The sequence below is a fragment of the Balaenoptera ricei genome, chromosome 11, assembly GCF_028023285.1.
Source record: "Balaenoptera ricei isolate mBalRic1 chromosome 11, mBalRic1.hap2, whole genome shotgun sequence".
Classification (NCBI taxonomy): domain Eukaryota; kingdom Metazoa; phylum Chordata; class Mammalia; order Artiodactyla; family Balaenopteridae; genus Balaenoptera; species Balaenoptera ricei.
Window position 1 is genome coordinate 21,419,927 of NC_082649.1, and position 24,252 is coordinate 21,444,178.

The 24,252-nt window shown below is 40.3% G+C and overlaps 4 protein-coding genes across 4 annotated transcripts in view; 2 read left to right on the top strand and 2 right to left on the bottom strand.

The window, feature by feature from the left end:
• Window positions 1-4,109, top strand: part of LOC132374436 (uncharacterized) — a 58,210-nt gene extending 54,101 nt beyond the window's left edge. The window contains exon 5 of the mRNA XM_059938100.1: window positions 3,103-4,109. The gene's annotated coding sequence lies outside the window, so the exon portion shown is untranslated. The remainder of the gene's footprint in view (window positions 1-3,102) is intronic.
• The window catches only part of LOC132374416 (uncharacterized), a 112,354-nt gene that overhangs the window by 50,059 nt on the left and 38,043 nt on the right, over window positions 1-24,252 (bottom strand).
• On the bottom strand, window positions 1,246-11,960 carry LOC132374431 (histone H2B type 1-C/E/F/G/I-like). Its single transcript, XM_059938095.1, has 2 exons — window positions 11,560-11,960; window positions 1,246-1,336 (listed from the first exon to the last, which is right to left on the bottom strand). Exon 1 carries the CDS (start codon window positions 11,948-11,950, stop codon window positions 11,570-11,572), a length of 381 nt encoding a protein of 126 aa, XP_059794078.1. The 5' UTR covers window positions 11,951-11,960; the 3' UTR covers window positions 1,246-1,336; window positions 11,560-11,569.
• LOC132374424 (histone H2A type 1-C) lies at window positions 12,247-20,270 on the top strand. Its single transcript, XM_059938090.1, has 2 exons — window positions 12,247-12,795; window positions 20,153-20,270. The coding sequence occupies exon 1, from the start codon at window positions 12,288-12,290 to the stop codon at window positions 12,678-12,680; it is 393 nt and encodes a 130-aa protein (XP_059794073.1). The 5' UTR covers window positions 12,247-12,287; the 3' UTR covers window positions 12,681-12,795; window positions 20,153-20,270.

Consider the following 24,252-nt stretch of genomic DNA (forward strand, 5'->3'; position numbering starts at 1 on the left):
TGAGACCTCTTTTCCTACCCTATAGATGGCTGCCTTCTTGCTGTGTCCTTACATGGCCTTTCATGAGTGCATGCACACCAGGAGAGTGATGGCTCTCTCTTCCTCTTCTTATAAGGCCATGAATCCTATTGGATTAGGGGCCCCACCTCTATGACCTCTTTAGCCTAAATTACCTCCTAAAAGCCCTGTCTCCAAATATAGTCACATTGGGGGTTAGGGCTTCAGCATATGAATTTTGGAGGAGGGGTGGGCATAAATCAATCCATAGCAGATACTTTTCTTATGGAATGATTAGGAGGCTTATTAGAGACAACCTAGGTAAAAGTAGTTTTAGTTACACATAGCCAAACATGGTTCATTATTCCAGCACAGTCCTGGGCAAAGGAGGCACCTGATAAATATTCCCTTTTTTGGTCTTAACCTAAGAGCCTACTTATTCTTTACAGAGTGCTTTCCCATGGAACGATTGCAATCCTGTTCATTGTTTGCAGCAGCTTATTTCTTATGGGGTCATGGCTAATAAAAATATGGGGAAAAAACTACCTTCACTCATAATGAAGGAAATTACATTTCAATATATTTTTTTGGTCTATCTGATTAACAGTGTTTTAAAAATATTCTCAGTAAATATGACTGCTGTAAAATAGGAAATTTTGTATTATGTTGGTATTATAAGTTGGCATGGTCCTTCTGAATGGCAGTTTGATGAATGTATATATTAAGAGCCTTAAAAAATGGTTTTACCTTGTGATATAGTATTTCTACTTCTAGAAGTCTGTCCCAAGGAAATAATCAAATACTTAAACAAAGATTTATGTAAAAAGAAGTGTGATCTGTATGATTTATAATGCATAAAAATGGAACTCAGTCTAAATAGCCAGTAACAGAGGACTAATTAATAAGTAATAATACATCTATAAAAAATGTGTGTTTCTAGGCATGTTACCTAGAAAATCAGCTATATGTGTATATGTAGCATGATACCTAAATTTGCTTTATATATGATATATATTTATTAGAGATGGATCTCATACATATGTTCATATTCATATATACATATATCTTATATACATATAGAAAAGATTCTAAGATTTATTTTAATTTTGTTTGTTATATATTTCTCTTCTTACAAATTTCTGCAATTACCATTTAATATTTTTATAGTCAAAATAAATGTTTTAGCCAAGTTCTTATTGATCCTTCCGTGATTGTTAAAAATACCTCTTTTTATCTTCTTCTAGTATCAGTCATTTTCATTGACTTATTTGTGAGGTGCAACAGTGTCCAGCAGTGACCAGGGGTGGGAAAATACATTTCTAAAGCCCATTTGCTCCTCCTGTAAAAAGAGAGATTGATTAATTAATTCACTTCTATAATTCATCAAATATCTGGTATTGTACTTGATTCTGAGAACAGTAATAATGGCGATGCCTAATGTTCATTGGTGTTTGTTCTGTGCCAGGCAGTGCTCTAAGCACTTTAGATACCAATGCATTTAATCTTGCAACAACCTTCTGAGGTACGTATGATGGTCCTCCCTGCTTTATACATGAGGAAATTAAGGCTCAGAGAGACTGAGTTTCCCAGGTGGCACAGCTGTTGGATGGTGAGCCATGCTTTACAGTAAACCACACCCTCTAGCATTTGAGTCTATGTGCACTCGTAAATAAAAGACGAGCATGATCTCGTCAGTGTCCCATAACTTACATTCGAGCTAAGTCTTGAAGGGCGGGTAGGAATTTGTCAGGTGAGGAAAGGGTATTAGGGCTTTTCACAAAGGAGACATAGTGACAAAGGCCAGATGGTGGGGGTTGTCTAGGGTGAGGTGCTTGGGGGTGAGCCTTGTAGAACCGCTCGTGAAGGATGAGGAAGGCCCTTGCATGACAACAGGTTGAAGAGTTCAAGCTTGTTATTCCCACATGAAGCAGTTTTAACAGTTCCCAGAAGCCTCCCTTCTCTCACATGCTCATCTCTCTGGGCTGCTGGCAGATGAAATCATTCCCCACTCTCAAATAAGCCAAATCAAACATCTAATGGAAATGTACCCAAATAAATGCTTAGTCTCTTTCTTGGGTTGTTCTAAAATGCATTTTTCCAACTCCTCTTCACAAGTAGACAGAGGCAAACCTGATTTTATGCTCTCTTGGTGTCCAAATTCAGTGCAAGGAAATATATGCAGGGTTTGCTTACTAAGGAGTCCTCTTTACTACCCGTGGGCTGACACATTAGTGGGGCAGGGACATATGGGTTTCTGTGAAAATTGGTCACACATTTGGGTAATATGAATACTCGTAATTATAAGCCACGCTTGACACAGCTTACACTCAGGCCATCACTCTACAGAGAGAGGCTCTTGCTACATGGTTTGTGTGTGCTTGTAAAAATGTAGTCACAGTTACACATTTAAGTTTTGAGAAAGCTCTGCCTGGAAGCAGATCCTGGTGGTAGTGGTGGGTGGGCAAGGGGGAAGCAGTCCTCTCTTTAGCTGGTGAGGGCCACAGTCTCCCACACAAACCATTGACCATCTCTGCTGACTCATGGTGTGATCTCTGATGTTCCAGTAGTTTAACAAACTCACTGTTGCTTCAGATTTAGCAGCCTTAACAATTGCAAGTGGTACGTGTTATCTTAAACACTGTTGAAAATGCACCAAATTGAAGGACTGTGCTGGAGGGAAGCACAGCTCTTCTCACCAGCTCACACCCAGAATGAGGGCAGTGACGGTGGTACTAGAAAAAGAGGGACAGGTACTCAAGGTAGAATCAATAGGGCTTTGATTTCTCTTCTTTTCTTCATTACTGGGTCTTCCTCCAAGAGTTTTGTATGTGCTTTCCAAATAACATTTTATTGTCTGAGAATAAATTGAGTTAATAGTGTAAAGCACTCAGAACAGTACCTGGCCCATACTAAGTGCTACACTAGTGTTAACTACTCTTGTTATATTAAGCATTTTAATTAGTGCTAATGTGCAAATTATATCTACTGCCCCTCTTGATCCCCCCGTTTCCTGTTTTCCATTTTCCCTTTCCATAGCATTTATTCCTTTCTCATTTTCTATATAATTACTCATAGTAACGATTGTTTGTCATCTCTCTTCCCCAGCTGAGATGTAAGCTCCAGGAGGACAGTGACTTTGTCCTTTTCCAAGGAGACAGTCACTGAAGATGGCCGGAGGAACAAGAACCAGAAGGTGGTCCTTAGGACCAGAAGAGAAAGGGAAGAAATCCCCTCCTTAGACCATCCCAAAACTCTGTCTTCATTCCCTCTGTGGTGAAAATATCAAAGACGAGGTCCAGCATATGTGGGAGGATGAAAACCAGGAAAGCAGAGTGTGTGCAAATCTGGCTGCGGTACAGAACATGAGAGAAAGAGGCCGCAGACAGTGGGTAGGGGGAGAGTCCATCAAACCGTGTTTCAGGTCTTTGGAGTATCCTAAAGGAAGATACAGCTCTTTCAGACCCATTCCAGACCATCCATGATGCCCCAGCTCACATGCCAGAAGGATAAAGACCACACAGCCCCTTCCCCTCATTTCCAGCTTATTAAAATTTCTGATCATTTTAGGACCGTAAAAAATTCTGTATGATATTATAACAATGAATATAAGTCATTATACATTTGACCAAACCCAGAGAATGTACAACATCAAGAATGAACCCTAAGGTCAACTATGGACTTTGGGTGATTATGCTGTGTCAATATAGGTTCATCCTTGGTTTAAAAAAAAAAAAAAAAAAAAGTACCATTCTGGTGAGTGATGCTGATAATGGGAAAGGCTATGCATGGGTGTGTGGGCGTAGGGAGTATTTGAGGAATCTCTGTACCTCCCTCTCAATTTTGTTGTAAACCTAAAACTGCTCTAAAAAAAAACTTATAAGAAGAGTATATAGGAAGAAAAAGTCCAATCCACTCAGCATTATTTATGTCTAGAATCGACGGAGCCAGGCTCAGTCTCTGACGCTTAGAGTCGGGGAGGCCAAGCGCTTTCCAAAACCTCCAAAAAGCTGTTACCCTGATGCTTGCTGAGTATCCTTGACCCACCTTTGAGGCTAGCAGCCTTTCTTCCATTCAAGATCTCAGAACTTGAATCATCTCTGTGGAATTCTTAAACACACAATTGTATTTGTTTATTTATTTCAATTTTTAAAAATATATGTATTTCAGTGCATTAAAGCCCAAATGCATGTGTTTAAAAATCTAGTGACCAGCATCTACCACCTTAATTGTTTAAGCAAATCTAACAATAAAAGGGGCACATTTTTTTTAAGATTTCTTTTTTTTTTTTTTTTGATGTGGACCATTTTTTAAAGTCTTTATTGAATTTGTTACAATATTGCTTCTGTCTCATGTTTTGGTTTTTTGGCCACGAGGCATGTGGGATCTTAGCTCCCTGACCAGGGATCGAACCCACACCCCCTGCATTGGAAGGCGAAGTCTTAACCACTGGACCACCAGGGGAGTCCTAAAAGGGGCACATTTTAATCTTTGATATTTTTATATCCTGTCCTACAGCTGAGTTTGGGCCAATTACAGTAGGGGAAAAAAGTGAAAAGAAAATAAAGGAAAAAAGAAAAGAAAAGAAGGGAGGAGGGGAGGAGAGGAGAGAGAAAAGAAAATGAGAACAAAGTTTCTTCCTTATTGCTTTTGAAGCCACTTCTTTTACTGTTGGAGAACTCGATCTTGTCAGAAGACAAGTTTAGAGCTGTAAGTGATGAAGTCAAGGTTTCACCCCAGTATTGCCTCCTCTAAGTATATCAGTCTCTTCATAGAATGAGACAAGTCCCATCATTTCTGTTCCTTCATCCCTTGGAGCCTGCAGCTGGGGAGATCTAATACCATGAATACCCATAGCAAGAAGAAACCAGCTCTTTCCATTAATTACTATACAAATTGCTTATTGGATGATAAGGTTATGTAAGGCTTTAAATGAGCAAACCAAAGCTTCATTTTCCTTCCTCAGAACTGAGATGGGACAATAAGAAAGTAGTTGATTCTCCATATTTACTCACTTTTTCCTAATTTATAATAAACCCATAGTACCTGAAGATATGTCAAGCTGATTTTCAGAGTCCAAAGAATTTAGTCAGAGCCTAGAATGTCTTGCTGGCAAGGTCAAAGGCAGCTGTGTATTTGACCCAATTAATTTTACGCTTAGTCATCCAGGATTGCACAGGGTGAAAGTTTGGAAAAGCTAAATAATTTTTAATACCTTTTAAATTTAGGACTGCTGGACTGCAAAGTACTGAATCTACACACCCTTCGAAATCTGGACGCTTCAAGACAAGTGATAGCTATCATTCCTTATGTCTTTAGGTATACGCCTAGAGAGCTAATTAAGTACAAGTGTGGGAAAAAAAATGCATTTTCTTTCAACCTGTTGGACCAAGGTAAATGCAAAGGAATCTGCTAGCAATCTTTTTATATCACTTGTGAAATTCCTATCATTTAAGAAAGACCAGCTCCTACCGACTGAGGTCTTCAGTCACAAGCTGCCTTAGTTCCCTTTAGGGTATAAAGAAGGTTATAAATGAAACTTGTCAAACATCACACAAAAACTGAGCACCTACCATGTGCCAGGCACTCTTCAAAGTGTGTTCTATGCATTAAAGGTCTTTGATCATCACAAACATCTAGAAGGTAGGTGCTATTACCATCATCCTCAAGATATAGAAGAGGCACAGAGAGATTAATGACTTGCATCAGTCTCGCGGCTAATAGGTGGCAAGCTGGGAGTCAAACCTGGAGGTTCTATCTCCGGGGGCTACACTTCTGTCAACAAGGAGCAATGCTGTGCCGCCATTTTACTGGCATCCATACCATTTCTAGGACAAATATTTTATATTTGCTATTTCATTTAATCCTCACCCCATCTTCTCAAGTAGGTAATTGCTATCACCCCACAGGCTTAGAGTACTAGGTTTGTTAAACAGTAACTCAAAGACATTTAGGTAATTATTAGCACACTGTTAACTTGTGTATAAGGTATGCCAAGCAATAGATTGATTTCATCCAACAAAGTCAAAAAAGATGACTATGAAAGAGAAAGAGGGGAGGAAATGCCTTTGGACTGTCTAGGAACAGGATGTCATGTTTGTACATTATTTTCAGTAGGAAAGAGTTCAGTGTGGACAATCTGTTCTTACACAGACCAAAGAGGATTAAAAAAAAAAGAAAAAGAGTGATTGTCTAAAAACTCTCAAGATTGGCTGTGAAGAATATGTGACAGGCTGCCTCTGTATAATATGGTCCACTGGCTCTCAGTCAGCATTTCCATCTTAGGTAGGTCATATCTTCACCATTTCTGGCATCAGAGTCTCTCAACTTCCCCACTTTGGTCAAGACTCTCATAACAGAGTAGCGGGTTTTAGTCTCCTCTTTGTAACACTTAGTCATCTGCATATTAGACAGAGGAGGAAGACAAAAAAGTTACGAGGACAATCACAAATATAATAAGAAATATTTGAAATCTCTATTATCTTCCAGTACTTAATTGACGTGTCTTAATTAGAAGAACAGGCCTCAAAAATTACCTTGATGGATTTAAGTTAAATTAAGTGTCATTTTTCCTAACCACAGTTTCAACTCTAATTTGAGCCATACTCAGAAATAAATTATGCGGTACACATTCTTTTGTTCAGGAAATTTTAGTCAAGGTATAGATAGAGGGCTAAGCTCTGAGGATTTTTAATTTTTTTCTAATACTTGGGAAGAACAAATCCGAAATCTAATCTTTGGAAAAACTGATAATGGAGAAAAGGACAAAGAATAAAACAGTGGAAGGAGAAGGAAAAAGCTATCTATTCTAGATCTCATCTTGATCTGTAGAACCTTAGGAGGAAGCTTCCTACTTCCAAAATTCTGGAAATCTTTTAATGTGTCAAGATTGGCTTTCCAATGAGAGTGTATATTCAAGTGGTAGGATTCTAAACATGTTTATGCTGTGAAAAAAAACAGAAAATCCATTTGTCCTGAAGCTTAAAAACAACATTTGTAGTTAAAAATACTGGAAATGGCCTTTTCTAGCACTGTTAAAAGTTGACACTTTGGGGAGTCTCTTTTAATACAATCTTTAATTGTATATTATGTAGAGGTGTGTCTGTTGAAGTCTTTTTTTGAAATGTAGATTGCATTTGTTGTATATATGACAGTGTAGCCTACATTAGTTTTAGATAATATCTGACACCTGAAACATGTCAAAAGAGAAGAAAAGACAAGTCACATGGATCTTGTGGTACAATTTCAAATGATGAGAATTTATGGGAATATTTAGATGTAGGTCATATTATCATTATTATTAAGGTTAGAAGTAAAATTTTGGCACAGTAAGTTTATGTTCTTTTGGGAATTTTACTTTAAATTATTTGTATTATCTTCTCAGCAGTTAGGGGTTGATATAGATCGATATGTTCTAATAAGAATAGTTTTATATTTTATCCATGATCTCATTTTTTATTATTTAAAACTATTACAAGTATTCCCAGGTGGCAAAAAAGATCCATATATTTCAAAGCAATAACATGAAATTGATTTGTTAATGCTGTGGTTCTTGAGATATGGTTGAAGCACTGTCCCACCTTTATTGATTTTCAATTTGTACTAATTGGATATATGGCAAGATTCAATCACTTGCCAAGTCTTTGAGATAATCAATATCTTTGTAAAACTTGAACTAGTTTGTGCTTGTTGTTGGAGTTATTTTTTGTTACATGACCATGAAGTCTGGAGGTGGTTGGGCTACAGAGAGATGAGATATTTGGATAGTCAATTTTTATTGAGGGGTGGTTGATAAATTAATATAGTTATACATTCAGTCTTTATTGGCAGCTCTAAAGTATTTTTACCTTATCAGCATAAATAAGACAATACATATAAAATTGAATTTACTACATTAATGAACAGTAACAACTTTCTAATAAATAAACAGACCAAACATAGCCATTGCTTGTGTACATATTTGTGTTTCTCTGCAGCTATAGTACTTGGTAGAGTCAGAGCTGTTTGTATTAACGACAGCCCTTTAGAAAAGCAGGCAACTGTGTTCCCTCATAGGCATAAGGAAACCGGGAGGCCGTCCAAAACCTGCCTTGTCCTCTCAGACCACATATACACTTTACATATCCCTTCTACAAATTTAAAGTAGCAAAAACAAGCATACCTATTTCTATTCTCTTACGGCATCTATATGTTCTCTAACCTGTTAATCTATGGTCATTCTCAACTGTGTGAAAATAAAAGACTTGCGTAGATCTGTTTTTAGTGATGTGTATTTTGTACCCTCCAATTTATTTAATTTACTCAATTTAATATTTATCTAAAATTTTAAAGTTAGCTATAGACTTTGAATTCAGTATTTAAGCTGACACAATGAGTCCTTATGATTTGTAACATTATAAAAATTAATTCCATTTTAAAAATGACATTACCTATCCACATTATCACTATTTTGTGATAATTTAGTTCAATGCGTAATTTACGTAATGTAAAATTTTAAATAAAGTGATGATAACTCATCTAATCAGTAGAGTTAAAGAAATTTAGTAATTTTAACTTATTTTTTTTTAAAGAAAATAACCCCTAAACTTGTGTAAACTAGAATACTATACTAACATTATTCTTATATTATGACAATAATAAAGAAAAAGATGTAGAGCCATTTTGTAAAGCAAAATTGTTAAGCCAGCAAATTTATCCTAAGGATTAACTTGATTAGAAATATGTGATTTTAAAATTTCCTATAGAATTACATGCCATGTATTAAAATATTTAAGTTGTTCAAAAATAATGGAGTAGTTCTGTTTTGTTTCTTATCTTGTAAAGTGTTAACTAAGACCACTAATTAAATTCAGTTAAACTTTCTTTTCTGTCTGAGTTACAACTTAAAGAGGTAGCACATTTAAAGCATCTGGAGAATTTGATTTTGCTCTTATTTTAAATTGATGTATGTTTTTTAGTCTTTATATAAGCTATTTACGTTTACATTATAACTTTTAAAATTTTCTGCTGAGGTAGATAATTTGCTCAAAATTATTTGTATTCATAAAGCAGAAAATATTCTCAATCATTGTACAAGTTAGAGGAGCTAATTGTGAAACTGGAGCAAAACTTAAAGAGATTTAATTTAAAAGCAACCAGAGATTTAAGTATGTTGATCAGTTAAAGAAACAATTGTGATTAAGATCAGAGATCCCTCAGGGAACACCACTGCTGGGAATATGAGTAAATTCTCTGATATCCTTCTAAGTTTGGTAGGAAATTCTAGTTTCCAGTGCCATATCCCTCACAATGAACTCATTAAGGTTAATAAACTATTTAATGTTTGTTTTATACAGGTATTGGAAGCCCTCTCTTTTTTCTGACTCAGCTCTATTTATAAATGACATTATTTCTTCTCTCTCCTCTCTGACCTTACTTAAAGAGCAAGAAGGGACGATATTTTTTTGGAATTATTGAATAATAAACTTTAGAGGCTTCGGCATAGCAAGAGACAGGCCAATTGTAGGCTAGAGATTCTGTTTCCTTGTTTCCTTTCTTGTCTTAAGTCTCCTGTTAGGTCTAACGCTTTATTAAAGTTAACAGTTTTAGGCGGCCATTTTATATTCATTTATCTTTGAAGCAGGAATGTTATTTTTGCAGATACTGACAATTATTTGGACTCATACTGAGTAATCACGAAAACAGACAGTTTTGAAAGGAAGAAAGAGACTCTGATTTTTAGTTAAAAGAACCCACAGAATACAAACACAAAACACCAAACACAGTGGATCCCATCAAAGGCCAGAAAGAAAAACACCAACTTCCTGGTCCTGTGTTCTCAAATGCCAGAGATGATCAGAATCCTCAGACAAACACAAGCAACCCAAAAAAGATGAACAAATGAACCAGATTCCAGATACCCTGTCCTCTGCCACCAACTAATTAATGATCTAGCGATAAAACCACTAATGTGTATCCAATCGACAAAGCACAATCTAAGAACCAAAATAAGAAACAAACTTGGGCAAAAATAAATTTTAGCATACAAGAGCCAAAGGAAGATGAACAGAAAACTCAAAGTGCCCAGGGCTAGACAAGGTACATTTTCAGTTCACATTTCTATTGATTCCTAAGATAGGGCTCTGGTAAACAACGTCTTGGTGGAATCTTCAGAAATAAATGGTCCAAGTGTTAATGATTAGCCAGCCTGCTCTTGTATTGAAGAGAAAGCAAGCAATAGTTGTTATTTCATCCAACAAAGGCAAACCAGAATTTATATGTGAGGAAAAGAGGGGAAGAGAAGGAGAAAACAAAGACAAAACAAAACCTTGTAGTCAGCCTGGGATAGTGAATGTTTGCACATTTTTTGGGTAAACTGATTAGTTGGCAGTGAGGAGAGGTTAGTCTGATTTGGATGATCAGTCCTTGGGCAGGCTCACTAGGGGTATAGAAAAAAATCCAATTTCAGTTGTTGAAGGACTTGGGAAACCTTATAGTTTGGCTGAAGAGCTTGTGTGATAAGCATGTGCCATTGTCCTATATTTGCAATTCTACCTTAATTAAGCCAGGGCTGCACTTCATTTCTCAGGTAACTTCCAGGTTAGGCAGCCAGTAATTGTGGAGCCGTGTTCCAATGGACGCCTGTCTAGCGCCAGACAGGCCTTAGTATCTTCCCCAGGTATCAAAGAAAACTGCACATTTAGAATCACGGGGTCTTAATGTTAAGTAATCTAAATCACATTGTTTCTTACCTCAAATCGTTAAACTACAACAAAAAAACCCTGTTTTCTTTGTAACATAAATTTTATTCCTGTAGCCTCCCACTTTTTTACAGAGAAAGCAAAGTTTACTCCTAGGTGCTGAAAATGTGTTCTAGACTTGGATAAATTAAATGGAAAATGCGTTTCTTTCACCTTAAAATCTTCCCCTGGAACAAAGATTAAACTGCTTAAGGGAAGGTGGAACTTGCCAGCTCCCCGCCCCCCCCCCCCCTCCCTGCCGCGCGACTACCTGGTTTGGGAATTCTCTTCTAGAGACTTTGTATGCCAAGTTCAACAGCGTCCTTTCTCTTCCCGCCTAGTTTCCCCGCCTTTCGGTGCCAGCCCTCAGTTCAACCTCCATGGAAACTTGCCAAGTTGCAAGCATCTCCTAAAGCAGTTCGTCAACCCCGACTGCGTATTACAAGCCACCAGCCACCTACGCAGTTAATTTTCATGTTCAGATAGCTGGAGGTCAATTACAGTACATTGATCACTGGGACTCAAAAAATAGCTGACTTTATACTTGGGGTGAGCCCCTAATTGCAACGGGTAATGGATAACATTTGACCCAACAATGCCAAAACCAACAACCTTGCAGTGCTTTTAACAACTTCAGTTGTCATTCCTTATACCCATTCATAGGACTTACAAATTTATCAATCTTTGTCTTCTAATTAATGCACTTTTGCCCAAACCTTTGTCTTCTAATTAATGCACTTTTGCCCAAACTCCAACTTACAGAATATAAGCAGCAGATTACAACTCTTTGTGGACATGTGGGTGGCTCTTAAAAGAGCCTTTGGGGTTAGATACAAAAGACGCTTACTTGGCAAGTTTTACTTGGAGCTGGTGTACTTGGTGACAGCCTTGGTGCCCTCGGACACGGCGTGCTTGGCCAGCTCCCCGGGCAGCAGCAGGCGCACGGCCGTCTGGATCTCTCTGGACGTGATGGTCGAGCGCTTGTTATAATGCGCCAAGCGCGACGCCTCGCCCGCGATGCGCTCAAAGATATCGTTGACGAAAGAGTTCATGATGCCCATGGCCTTGGATGAGATGCCAGTGTCCGGGTGGACCTGTTTCAGTACCTTGTACACGTACACGGAATAACTCTCCTTGCGGCTGCGCTTGCGCTTCTTGCCATCTTTCTTCTGGGCTTTGGTCACCGCCTTCTTAGAGCCCTTCTTCGGAGCAGGAACGGATTTCGCTGACTCCGGCATTTTAAAATTTCAAAACACCAAAAATAAAATGAAAATACGAAGCGGATTTCTGCTATTTATAGGGCCTTTATGCTAATGAAGGATGCAGACTGCGTCTTAGTTAATTGGAAGACAAACAGCAAGGCTGTCATCTATGGGCAGAACTATGCAAATGAGGTATGGAAATAGAGCTTTTCTATTGGCCACTTAGGTGAATCTTGGTACTAACCAATCAGACAACCGGATTTACTCCCCAGGAAATGCCTATAAAAGCAGCAGTGTTCTAGGTCCTTTCAAACTTGGTTTGCTTTGAGAAATATTCTTTTCTTATTTGTTTGTTTTTGTTTTCTGTTTTGCAATGTCTGGACGTGGTAAGCAAGGTGGTAAAGCTCGCGCTAAAGCGAAGTCTCGCTCTTCACGGGCCGGTCTCCAGTTTCCCGTGGGGCGAGTGCATCGCCTGCTCCGTAAGGGCAACTACGCTGAGCGGGTCGGGGCTGGTGCGCCGGTGTACCTTGCAGCGGTGTTGGAGTACTTGACGGCAGAGATACTGGAGTTGGCCGGTAATGCGGCACGCGACAACAAGAAGACTCGCATCATCCCACGTCACCTGCAGCTGGCCATCCGCAACGATGAAGAGCTTAACAAACTGCTGGGCCGTGTGACCATCGCTCAAGGCGGGGTCTTGCCGAACATCCAGGCGGTGCTGTTGCCTAAGAAGACCGAGAGCCACCACAAGGCTAAGGGCAAGTGATTTGACAGGGATTTGAGTTTCCGGAAGTGCTTTCAAACCCAAAGGCTCTTTTCAGAGCCCCCCACTATTTCAAAGGAAGAGCTAACACCACTTGGAATATTAAAAAAAAAGGAAGGTAAGTTAATTTTTATCCAAGATAAGAAATGGAAGAAAAAATTTTCTAGATCTTTAGAGAAGGCTCTCATTGTTACTAGAAATCTGCCTCTCTTTGCAGAAAGTGGTAAATCGGTTAAGGCCTAATGATCCACGAAGTGGTTAGGCATTTCAGACAGTCGAGTGATCTGCCTTTAGTCAGTAAAGCCTAATAAGCACGGTTTAACTGCAGGAATGGATATATGGTGGTCTCAAACTAACATGCCGAGTGCAATGGCCAGAACCTCTTAGACGCCTTGTTCTAGGCTGCAGACAACTCGTCTTTCCTAATCCCGCAAGGGAGTTAGGCTCTGCTCCCGCTAACTTTCAACGTGTCATCTGAAATTTACCACATACTGATAGGGGCTTTTGAAAAATTGATTACCTGGAGTTAACATATGGTAGTTTAGAACAGACTAAGTCTAGACTCGAATTGTGGCTTCTCCCCACATTTACAGATTGTGAGATTTGGGGCCAATTTCTAACCTGGTAGTTTTGTTGTATGTAAATTGGGGATAGAATGATGGTGTTTTTTTTTTTTTTTTGACAAACCCCTTAACACCCGTAACCTAGATTAGTGCCTGACATTCAACGAACTAAAATTAATAGAGGTTCAAATGCCTAGGCTCCTAATGCAGCCCCAAAAGGGATAGAATAGGGCTGCAGTCCTCCCTAAAATAGTTAACTACTAAGGATCTGGTAAATTAGCTGCTCCAACCCAAAAGTGTCGATCTGGTACTGTGCAAAAATTCCTAGGAGCCTATTTTCCGGGATTGAGTGTCATCAAGTAAACATTTCTAATGCATGACTCAGTTTGTGCTTGGATGAGTAGGCAAGGAGGCTGAGTAGGCCAAAACTTGGGACCTGTGCGGCCCAGGGAGACGCACCCTCATTCAAACACCCCTGGAGCTTCACTGAAGCATTTTGCGTGGCATCAGTTCTTTTGGAGCATTCAAATCCGAGTGTGTGGGGAGAGAGAATCTAAACAGAAGCTGGTTCCCGTGAACGCACTTTTCTCATTCTCATGGTGGCACAGACATTCTGCGGTCTTGAGGCAGCCTCCATCCCTCTTCCCCTCCTCCCGCGCAACCTCCTACCCACCACCCCCACCCTGGCCTTGAAACTACCAGCCAAAGAACTGGGGCTAGAGGGTCTGGGTGTTTGGTGAAGGCAAATTGGCGGAAAAAGAAGTGAGCACCTTGATGGCCGCACGTTAGAATTTCCTGAATTTTTAAGGATAGCCGGAATGAAAATCAGTTTGGAGAAGGTCCGGCCTCACAGCATTTCAGGTAGGGGTCCACTGAGAGGACCGGGTTCTTTACGCCAAGCATTTCTTGTATGTTGGAGAACTTGGATCCTTAGATTGCAATTGCTTTATATAAGCCTTGGGATACTTTTCATTGACTTTCCAGGTTGCCTTGGAACCCAGCTCCAACACTTAACTAGGTGGGTGACCTTGGGCTAGGTGCTTAACTTCTCCCTGCGTCCATTTCTTCCTATATGCCTTTGCTTGTCTTGTGATGAAAGGAGTGGGCTCAGCAGTGTGGGTTCTGAAAATAGAACACGGGGTGCTCGGGTAATGGCCAACACTTAGTAAGCACTTACTGTGTGTCAACATGCTTCCAGCATATTAATTTAACCCAACAATCTTAGAGATAAGTACCATTCCTATATCCCAATATTAAAGATGAGGAAACAGGAAGACAGCATAAAGAACTTGTCTGAGCCCCAAGGTCAGGAAGCCAGTACTTCTAACCACTGGCTATTTTATAACCAACTGCTCCCTAAGAGGTTGTCAGAATAATGAAACGAGTAAAAATTCAATACATAATGGATGTAACTTTGCCCACATACCAGAATGTTACTAATTGTATCCTAAACTCTGAGAAATTTAAGAGAAGGAGGAGAGGTAATCTCCCTGGAATCTACATTAAGGGAGGGAGGTAAATCCTGACAGTGTGCTGGCCACATATTTTTGTGGTAACCAATACACTTTTGATTTAGTATGTGACAAGTGAAACAAGGGGACAAGTGGAGAGATGGTTTAGTAAAGAACCAAAGGACTTGATAAACTAATTTATTGTGGTAAGTGAAGAAAGGAGTTAGGGCTTGAATTTGAATTCTCCCCTCTGGGCTTCAACAGCAAAACTTTGTATTGGATTACTTAAGAGTGAATGATACATTGTGTTAATTTTGTGTGTATCATTGAGACCTCCTTAAAGTCAAGGACTACATCTTGTTAAATTGTTGATAGCATAGACCCTGGCATACAATAAACACTTGATAATCGGACACTGAGTAAATGTTGAGCTGAGTCAGTGGCTGGGCCATCACGAAGTACTCTTTGTTCTAGAGGGTCAGTTTATTACCAGAGGAGATATTAATTACACACCAGACTAACAGGCTGCTAATAATATCTTCTCTTACCAGTAGAAAATCCCTTCTGAAAAATCCAATTTGCATTGGCAACTTATTTTGGGAGCTTCAAAGAAACACAGAAGGTGCCAATTGATAAGGTCTTACCTAAGAGGTACTGCTAAGAGGCTACTCCCCAAGCAGAGGACATTCCTCACAGCTCCGGCCTAGCTTCTCCTCTCCAACATAGTTCTTCGCCTCCTACTTTGAAATGTCACTGTTTATATCCAAAAGCCCTAGTTACCACTTGGGAAAATTCTCTAGTGGGCAGTAAACTCTCAGTAGCTTTAGCTGGTTTCCAGCCCTTGAGTAGGTCTCCATCTACCATGCCTCAAGGGTCCTGGAGAGGACCATTTAAATTGGGGCAAGTTGATGTGAATCATAAACCCAGGGCTTCCAGTTACTGAAGACACCTGGGCACCAGGGACAAGATATGTATTAAAGGGATTTATTGAGATGTGAGGCTGAGACAGACTCATCATTCAATTATATAGCGTATTCCGAACAACACAGATCACTTTGATACAAAATCGCCAATTATAAAATCTTCTTTAAAATTTCCAAATAATCTATGCAGCAATATCCTTTCCTTTACTCCATCCATTATCCATTCACGTTCTATTTTTTAAATGTGTCATTTGAACTCTTTTTTACAAGTGTGATACATTTTATAACCAGTTGTAAAAAAAAAAAATTGTATATTTTAAGGTTAGAAGTAGGTTACCTTTCTAGGGGTTTGTCATCTGTTGAGCCTGAATTATAATTATAAATGTAAATATACCTGTTAAGTATAATGCATGTGGGTTACTAGAAGACATTAGGAATTTAATTGAGGAATCCCCATACATACCAAAATTGAGAATAAGGGCTCACATGTAGCCCCAGTATTCTTCCCTCTATATTTTATTTCAGTACCTTGATCTTGTAGCAAACTAAGATTAGCATCATCAGGAGATCTATCAAAAGGCAGATTATAGTCTATATTTATATCCATAAAACTGTATTATTAATAAGTAGACAAATTTATGAAAAAACTCAATAAGTATAATCATTATAACACCAAAAGAATTTGGAACATAACATGTATACTTTAAAATAAAACGAATTCTAGGACATGGAATTAATGTAGTCATATTGAAAAAAATATCAGAAATTCATTGGACTTAATTAGATTACAGTTGTAAGTTAAGTTGTAGTTTAGGCAGGGTGATAGAACAAGCATCTCTTAAGACTTAGACTTACACATGTTACTTATAGTTGAGGTTCTTCCTGAAAGAAGCAAGTGTGCTAAGCTTCAGGGTCTCTGTTGTATGTTGCTTGTCTTCCAGTTGGAGCTTAAAGTTTTACCACATTCCTCACTCTCATGGCACCAGGCAGCAGCAGCTGAGCATGTCTATTCTTTCCTGTACTCAGTGATAGCCTGAGCTGAAAGTACAGGCCTTGACTTTACACCATGACAAATTGCCCTTGCATTCAAAATCTATCTCAGAATGGCTCTATCTCAAAATGCTCTAAATTTTAGAACCTTGGAGCTCAGTACTAGCCCCTGTTTACTCTGTCTCCTTGATGATTTTATCAGTAGTGTAGTTTCAAAGTCTGTCTATATGCAATAAACTTCCAATTTTACATCTCCAGTCCTGCTGTCTTCCCTGAAATGCAAATGTGTGCATACAAATTTCTACTTGACACCTTCACTTGAAACCCTACCAGGCCTCTCAACCTAAATACATTCAAGACACAAGAGTTTACATTATGCTTCTTAAGCCTGTTATTCCCTCCAATCCTCCCCAGCTCAGTAAATGACATTACTTGTAAGTCCATTTACTCAAGCGAAAATTCTAGGAATGAGCCTTGCTCCCTTTCCTTCATCTCCACAAATACAAACTATCTGTAAGTCACTTCACCTATACCTTTAATACATATCTTAATTTATTTACCATACTCCTTACCATGACCTGAAGAGCCATCCATGACCACCCTGGCCTCTGCCCACCTCCTTGACTTCATCTCCATCTCCCTGTCCAGCTACACTGGTCTCTCTTCCACCTGCCAAGCCCTTTGCTGCTTCAAGAAATCTGTACTGTTGGTCTCTTTCTCTGCAGTGCCCATCCTCTGATTTTTCTTCTGGCGAGCATGTTCTCAGCTCTTCTCCAGACAGGCCTATCTGAAATAGACCTACCCCGATGGATTAAAGATCTAAGGATAAAATACAAATACTAGATAAAATTTTAGGGAACACTTTGTATAACCTCAGTTTTGTATGTGTGTATTTTGAGGGGGAGGTGTCATTATTAAGCCAGGCAGGAAATACAAATGCCATATAGGAAGGGACACAGACCACATAGGACAAAAATAAATTTAAGATGCAATATTACATAAAAAGAGTAGAAAACAAGCAGTAAATTGGGATAAAGGATTTGTAAAACATTATACACAAAAGGTTAATGACTTTAATTTACAAGGAAGACCTGCAAGCTGCTAAGAAAAGGGCAAACAATAATAGAAAAAAATTACTGAACAGGATATCTTATACCTTTTATTAAATTCAAATAGTGCATATGAGAAAAAACAAACCAAAATACATACAACTGTTCACCTTCCTAAAAGTTAGGTTATGCATATCATAGCAACAAAGGAATAGCATTTCTTACCTATGGATAGACAACCACTAAAACCAATAATACTTAGGATGCTGAGGATGAGGAAGGAGTGCCACAGTCATATTATCTTTTGAGAAAATTTCCTGGCAATATATATTAAAATTTATTAAGAGACACTCAACCTTTTGTAAAGCAAAGCAGTATCAGATAGATAGATAGATAGATAGATAGATAGATAGATAGATAGATAGTAGAAACTAGGGAAGAGAGGGGGTCTACCATCTAGAAATAAAAGCCCCATTATGTGAGGTTATATGAGGAGAGATTGTTAACCTGTATAAACATGTGTGTAAAGTGTTAAAAGGAGCATGAATTAAGTTTGTAACTTCAAGTATAGAAAGTAAAATAAAAAAGTTACCTCCCTCTGCTCACGTCTCACTCCAAGTTACTTTCTATCAATCATCTTGTTGAGATTCTTTAAAATACAGTTTAAGATTTTATTTATCAGATCCCTTGTTGTTTGCCTCTCCCCATTATACTCTCTGTTCCATGAAGTGGGACCTGCTCTGTGATATCCTAACATCTAACAGAAGGCCTGGGACTCAACTCGCTGGTGAATGAACCAGGGAATGGATGTTGTAGCCCAAAAAGCCTTCTCAGAGCCCAGAAAGCACATGTGTATCTGAATTTCTGTATAAAAATGCCCACTAACCATTGTTAATACACTGCCTACTGCCCTACGCAGCTACTAGGACCGCTGTGAAATTTGGAAGTACCATATACACCATTTGTTTTCCACACTCCACCTTTTGCCAGGTTTCTGCACTAACCTCACCAGACTTAATGTCTCCTGATAAGCCTCAGTGACCCAGGAAGCCCAATTTCCTTTAAGGGCCTGTTTTCTCTGCTGGCTGATACCATGTATAAAAGAATCCTCTTTAATACCCTACTGGGTCTGTGGTTACTAATGCTTGCTTAGAGTCATGGAAGGAAAAGAGTCACACAGCTGATGTGTGTGACCAAATCAATGCTGTTTCATCCCCTTACAATGCCTGCTCTGCACATAAGGGTACCTTGGTGGCTTTTACAGTCTAATGCTGGATTATACAGTTAACACGATCATCTACAGGGTGAGTTTGTTGAAAAATTCTATCATACATCTCCACGCCCTGGCATGTCACATCCTCAGTAAATACTCGGAATGAATGCTCAGAATTAATGTGTTGGCAACAGAACTTGTATCTGCACGGAAACGGAATAATCACTAAGCTGCAGGGATTTGTGAGTTTATTTCCGGGTGATGTACCTTTTCAGCCACCACTCGGTTTTAAATTCCAGTTGCTACATTTGGAGGGAGATACATGACTGGTATTTGAGCTACTTTGTCCAAGATAGGCCACTGACCACATGTGACATTTTAAATTTAAATAAAATAATGAGGGGCTTCCCTGGTGGTGCAGTGGTTGAGAGTCCGCCTGACAATGCAGGAGACACGGGTTCGAGCCCTGGTCTGGGAAGATCCCACATGCCGCGGAGCAACTGGGCTCGTGAGCCACAACTACTGAGCCTGCGCGTCTGGAGCCTGTGCTCCGCAACAAGAGAGGTCGCGATAGTGAGAGGCCCGTGCACCGTGATGAAGAGTGGCCCCCGCTTGCCGCAACTAGAGGAAGCCCACGCACAGAAACAAAGACCCAACACAGCCAAAAAAATAATAATAATAATGAAACTAAAAATTCAGGTACTCAGTTGCACTAACCATATTTCAAGTTGCTGGTGGCTTCTACATTGGACGGATAGATGTAGAACATGTCTGTCAATGCAGAAAGTTCTATTGGTAGCACACCGGGCTAGGTACTTTTTGTCCCTCTGAGCTAACATGTTCAAGTGCACTTAACCAGCTCCCTCCAGGTAGCATCTGAGGTTACAGTTGCCTGATAAAATATAGGATGCTCAGTTAAAATTGAATTTCAGTTAAGTGACAAGTAATTGTTTTAGTATAAGTATGCCCCCAAATATGGCATGAGACATGCTATAATTCAACAAAAAATGTTGTTTATCTGAAATTCAGATTTAACTAGGCATCTTGTATTTTCATTTGCCAAATCTGGCAACCCTATCTGAAGAGCAAAATTAGAGCATCTTCCCGGGGAGGCTGGGTCCTCTTACCGTGGGGAGTGTGTATATGAGGAAATGAAAAGGGCTGATACACAGTATGAACCAAACTCATTATGAGGAAAGAGGTTTGTAAGTTTTTCTGCATATGTTGAGGAAGGTTAAGAAAGAAGTTCCCAAATACATTTACTTTGGTTTCTTCTCTCCCCTTAGGTTTCAAAAGCTTCTCACTACAAAGACGCCTAGATCCAGAGTGTCTGTCAAACTCATCAATTCTCAGAAATAAATGGATTGGCATCTGTGTTCTGACATCATTGAATGATTCCGCACCTGCAAATTTTTTCCAATTAAAAACTCACTCTGGGTTTCTTTCTTCGTGTGTACTGTGTGTCTTGGGGATAAGGAGAGTAAAAGGGAAGGGGTGGTAAATATTACTGTGGAGAAGCTCTCTTTAGTACAAAATGTACCTAATTTCTTGAATAAGTAATACATTCACAGGGTTCAACCAAATCAAAATAACAAGGTATATGTGGAGAATCCACTCCTCACTGGATTACCCCACTGCTCCCTAGGTAACACTATTTTCCTTGTGTATTTGCCTATTGTTAATTCATGCTGATGTGAGTCAAGAATGAATGCATTTTATCTCCCCCAATTTTCATTCTTAAAAGACAGCAGACTGTATACACTTACTCTTTTCTAGAACAGTGTATCTTGGAAAACTTTCCAGATATGAACATAGGGGGCATCCGGTACACTGTCTCATGGTATTGCACTGTGAATGCATCACCCAGTACAGCACAGTTCATGGAACCTGTCTCCTGTTGGTAGGCACATAAAGCAATTCCAGAATAACAAACCCTGATGTACAGCAAAATGGAAATTGTTCTAATATTCCTCTGGGATGGTGGAAAATGAACAGAAATTCAAGTCACTCTTGGCTTGGACTCAAGGTTCTTCTCCTTAAAAACCGTGGCTTTAGCCAAGCTCATTTTGAACCCCAGTTTCTTCATCTGTAAAATGGAGGTAATATGTACCTTAAGTAACCACGAAAATGAAAAAAAAAATGTTTGGAATTCTAAAGAACAGCACAAACAAAATTATTTAATTTTTTAACACTACTTCTTTTGTGAGAGTTATATATAATAAATTGTAATAGGATCAGGCTAATATGGTACCAAGACAGAGGAAGATAGTTTCATTAATTACCTGGTTAAATGGCCATTTCCTCACACAGGAGTTAGAAGGCACACCCTCCCAATCTGCCTGCCCCTTTGCCCCTTCTGCTCTTTCCTCTTAAGGCAAGGTCAGGTTTTAAGAATGCTTCTGCTACTCTAGTGTCTGTGTATTGGAGACTGGGGGCCTGGATGGTCCACTGCTGTATTGCCAGCTCTCAGCTGGTGTCTGACATTGCCTGGCATGTACTAATCACTCAGGAAATAGCTGATGAATTCCTAAGGCTGGGTGTAAGAAGGACACACCCAACTTAGTCTTAAAAAATACCTATATAAGTCTATACAAAGTGGTTTGTGTGTGTACACACATACATATACATATGCATGTACACACAGCACAGACATGCAGTGAAATATTCTGGAAAGACATGCGAATCTGGAACGAAAATACTTGGGTCTGTATTCCGGCTCTGCCATTTACCAAGTGTCTGACTGGGGGTGAGTCACCTGCCATCCCTGAAAAATCAGGCTTTTCATCTGTAAAATGGGATAATAGCACCTCCCAGAGTTTTGAAAAACCAATCAAATGAGAGCACATGAGAAAGCACTTTGTTCCTTGTAAAACCTAACATAAACATGTGTAAGATTATATAAAGATAGAAGTAGAGATAGAAATTGTCTCTCACCTGTTGATCTATTCACAAATGTGGGAAGTTGAAGAGGATGCTGGGATTTCCAAGTTGGGATTTGCCAGCTTCCACCTGCAGAGATTGAGGTGACTTAGGTTGTGATAAGCCAGATCACTGCCTGCTTCTGGCAGCCACTCCCCCATGGCTGGAGGAAGCTTCCAGAGGAGTGGGCCTGGCAGACACGTGGTGTTGAAATGGCAGTGGACGCACCCACTCACCTGCCACCAGGTCTCTTCCAGGTGCAGAAGCAGCAGCCCCAGTGGACTGGGTGGGCACTTTGAACTCAGCTGAGCCACCTTTCCAAGAGCAGAGACTCCTAAGACAGGGATGCTCCAAACTGTGGCTACTCTATTTTGCGCTCAGCTTGACTCCCTGGATATGGAGCATCGCCCCTACTGGGTACCTGTGCAACTTTGGCAGAGAAGAGAAATATGTGCAAGGCCATTAAGGAAAGGGGGCCTAGGTACAGTGGCTCTTTGGGAGGAAAGAATAAAGGAAGGGGAGAGCACAGAAGGAAACTTCGATTTCCTTTAGCTCAGTCCTTCAGGCTGTGGACGAAGAGACTGGGGCCCTGAGCAGCTGGTCTCTGTGTGGTCACAAAACAGATCAGCGGTTTGTACACGTCACCCACAGAGTTATATTTCTGCCCTCGCCGTCTTCATCCTCTCAGGCGTCCAGTGGAAAATCTACATGTCATTTTGAACCTTCCTTGCGTTCTATTCTGTGTTCAGGGTAACATGGGTAGCCTGGAATTGGCCATAGCGGGAGTATATACACAACAAGAACTGGCTACAAGTCAGTATTGGGGGAGTTTTCCTGGAGAATCAGTTGTTAAACCTTTACCAGCACACCACTACCTTAAACATCCTTTGTTTCTACCCCATAAAGATACTCTCATACCTCTCATGACTTTCTCTGTCTCTGTCTCTCTCTCGTGCACACACGTTGGCTCACGCTATTGTGCTGTTTTCCTACCTAAAAGGGTTCTGTCTCACCTCCCAAATGAGCCCCATGTCTCTGGGCTGATTTAATTCCCACAGTCCTATGATCCGCACCTATTGTGGATTCTTCTGCATTGTTTCCCATCTGCTGGGTTCTCACATCAACTTCCCAAATTTTATGAGAAACCCTGACACACTCTTCTCACCCATCCTCACCTGCCTCACCCCTCACTTCCTTCAGGCTTTTGCTCAAATGTCACCTTCTCAGTGAGACCCTCCCTAGCCTTCCTCCTACTCCCAGAGGGGAGAGATGCCTGCTGGGAGGGTGGCCAAGGTCTGGCGGAGAGTGATGCTGGGAGTGTGGACTGTCAGTACAGCATGGCTAGGAATGTCATGAGCAAAGGCACTGCTAGGACACAAGCAGGGCTGTTTAACCAGTGACCCCAGGGATTTCCTCTGGGTTGCCTGGCAATGAACTGGGAACAATGGCTGCTTCTCTCCCTGTGGGAGAATCAGTCAGTGTTCTCAGGTGCTGGGAGGCTGGTGCTCCCAGCTGAAACCCACACAGAAAAGGTTTCTTCTCATTCAAGTCTGGTCTCGTGCTTTCTCTATGAAAAGGAACAGCACAGGCACTGGGTCCCCTTCTGGAGCACAGCCCCTCTGTGCATCAGGCTGTTCCCTTCCCTGGCACGTGACTCAGAGCTGCAGGAGAGCAGGCACTGCGCATCTGCCGACTTCTGCCCACGAGTTCCAGCAGACACAACTGACACTGTGCCTGCCAACCGGACAGAAGCCCAAAGTACGAAGACCTGTTAGGAGGAGTTAATGACCTCTAGAGGTGGGAGTCGGTGGGAAGGAGTGGCTATAAACAGCTTTCATTATGGGCTGAGATCGAACTTTTTAATCATTATTCTAATCACCTTGTGTCTCATCTTCTCAAATGTTCTCCACGAACGCTACAAACCAACAGCTCTTTCTGAAATTTCTTATTTATCCCTTTGTATTCCTCCCCCACCCCACCCCCACACCCGCCACCCTTTCCTTTGCCCGTTTTCCCGCTCTCTTTCCTCTCCATTTAGCATCAGCTATTTTTTAAGGAGCACTTTTTAAAAGTACCTTGTTTTCACACTAGGTGGTCAGTGTTGAAATACGTGGAGACTCTGCCACCGCTGCACTCCGCGCATGCCCCAGTGGGACCCAGTCACGCCGGAACTACAGGCTCAGCTCGGGTGTCCGGTGCCGGCATCTGTGTTATGGAGCCGCAGAACGGTCCTCTGGCTCCATCAGTAAGAACCACGCCGCTCGGATCTCACCTGTGACTCAGAAGCTGTGCCTCAGAATCAGACAAATATTCCTTGTTATCCAAATTTACTGCTATCTAAACTAGAGTTGGATTGGGAGGAATGTGGTTCCTACCTCACTTCATTAGATTATAATGCTCACTCAAGCACTAACTTATTTAATCTTCATAATGTCATGAGGTAGGTGCTATTATTGTCCCATTTTGT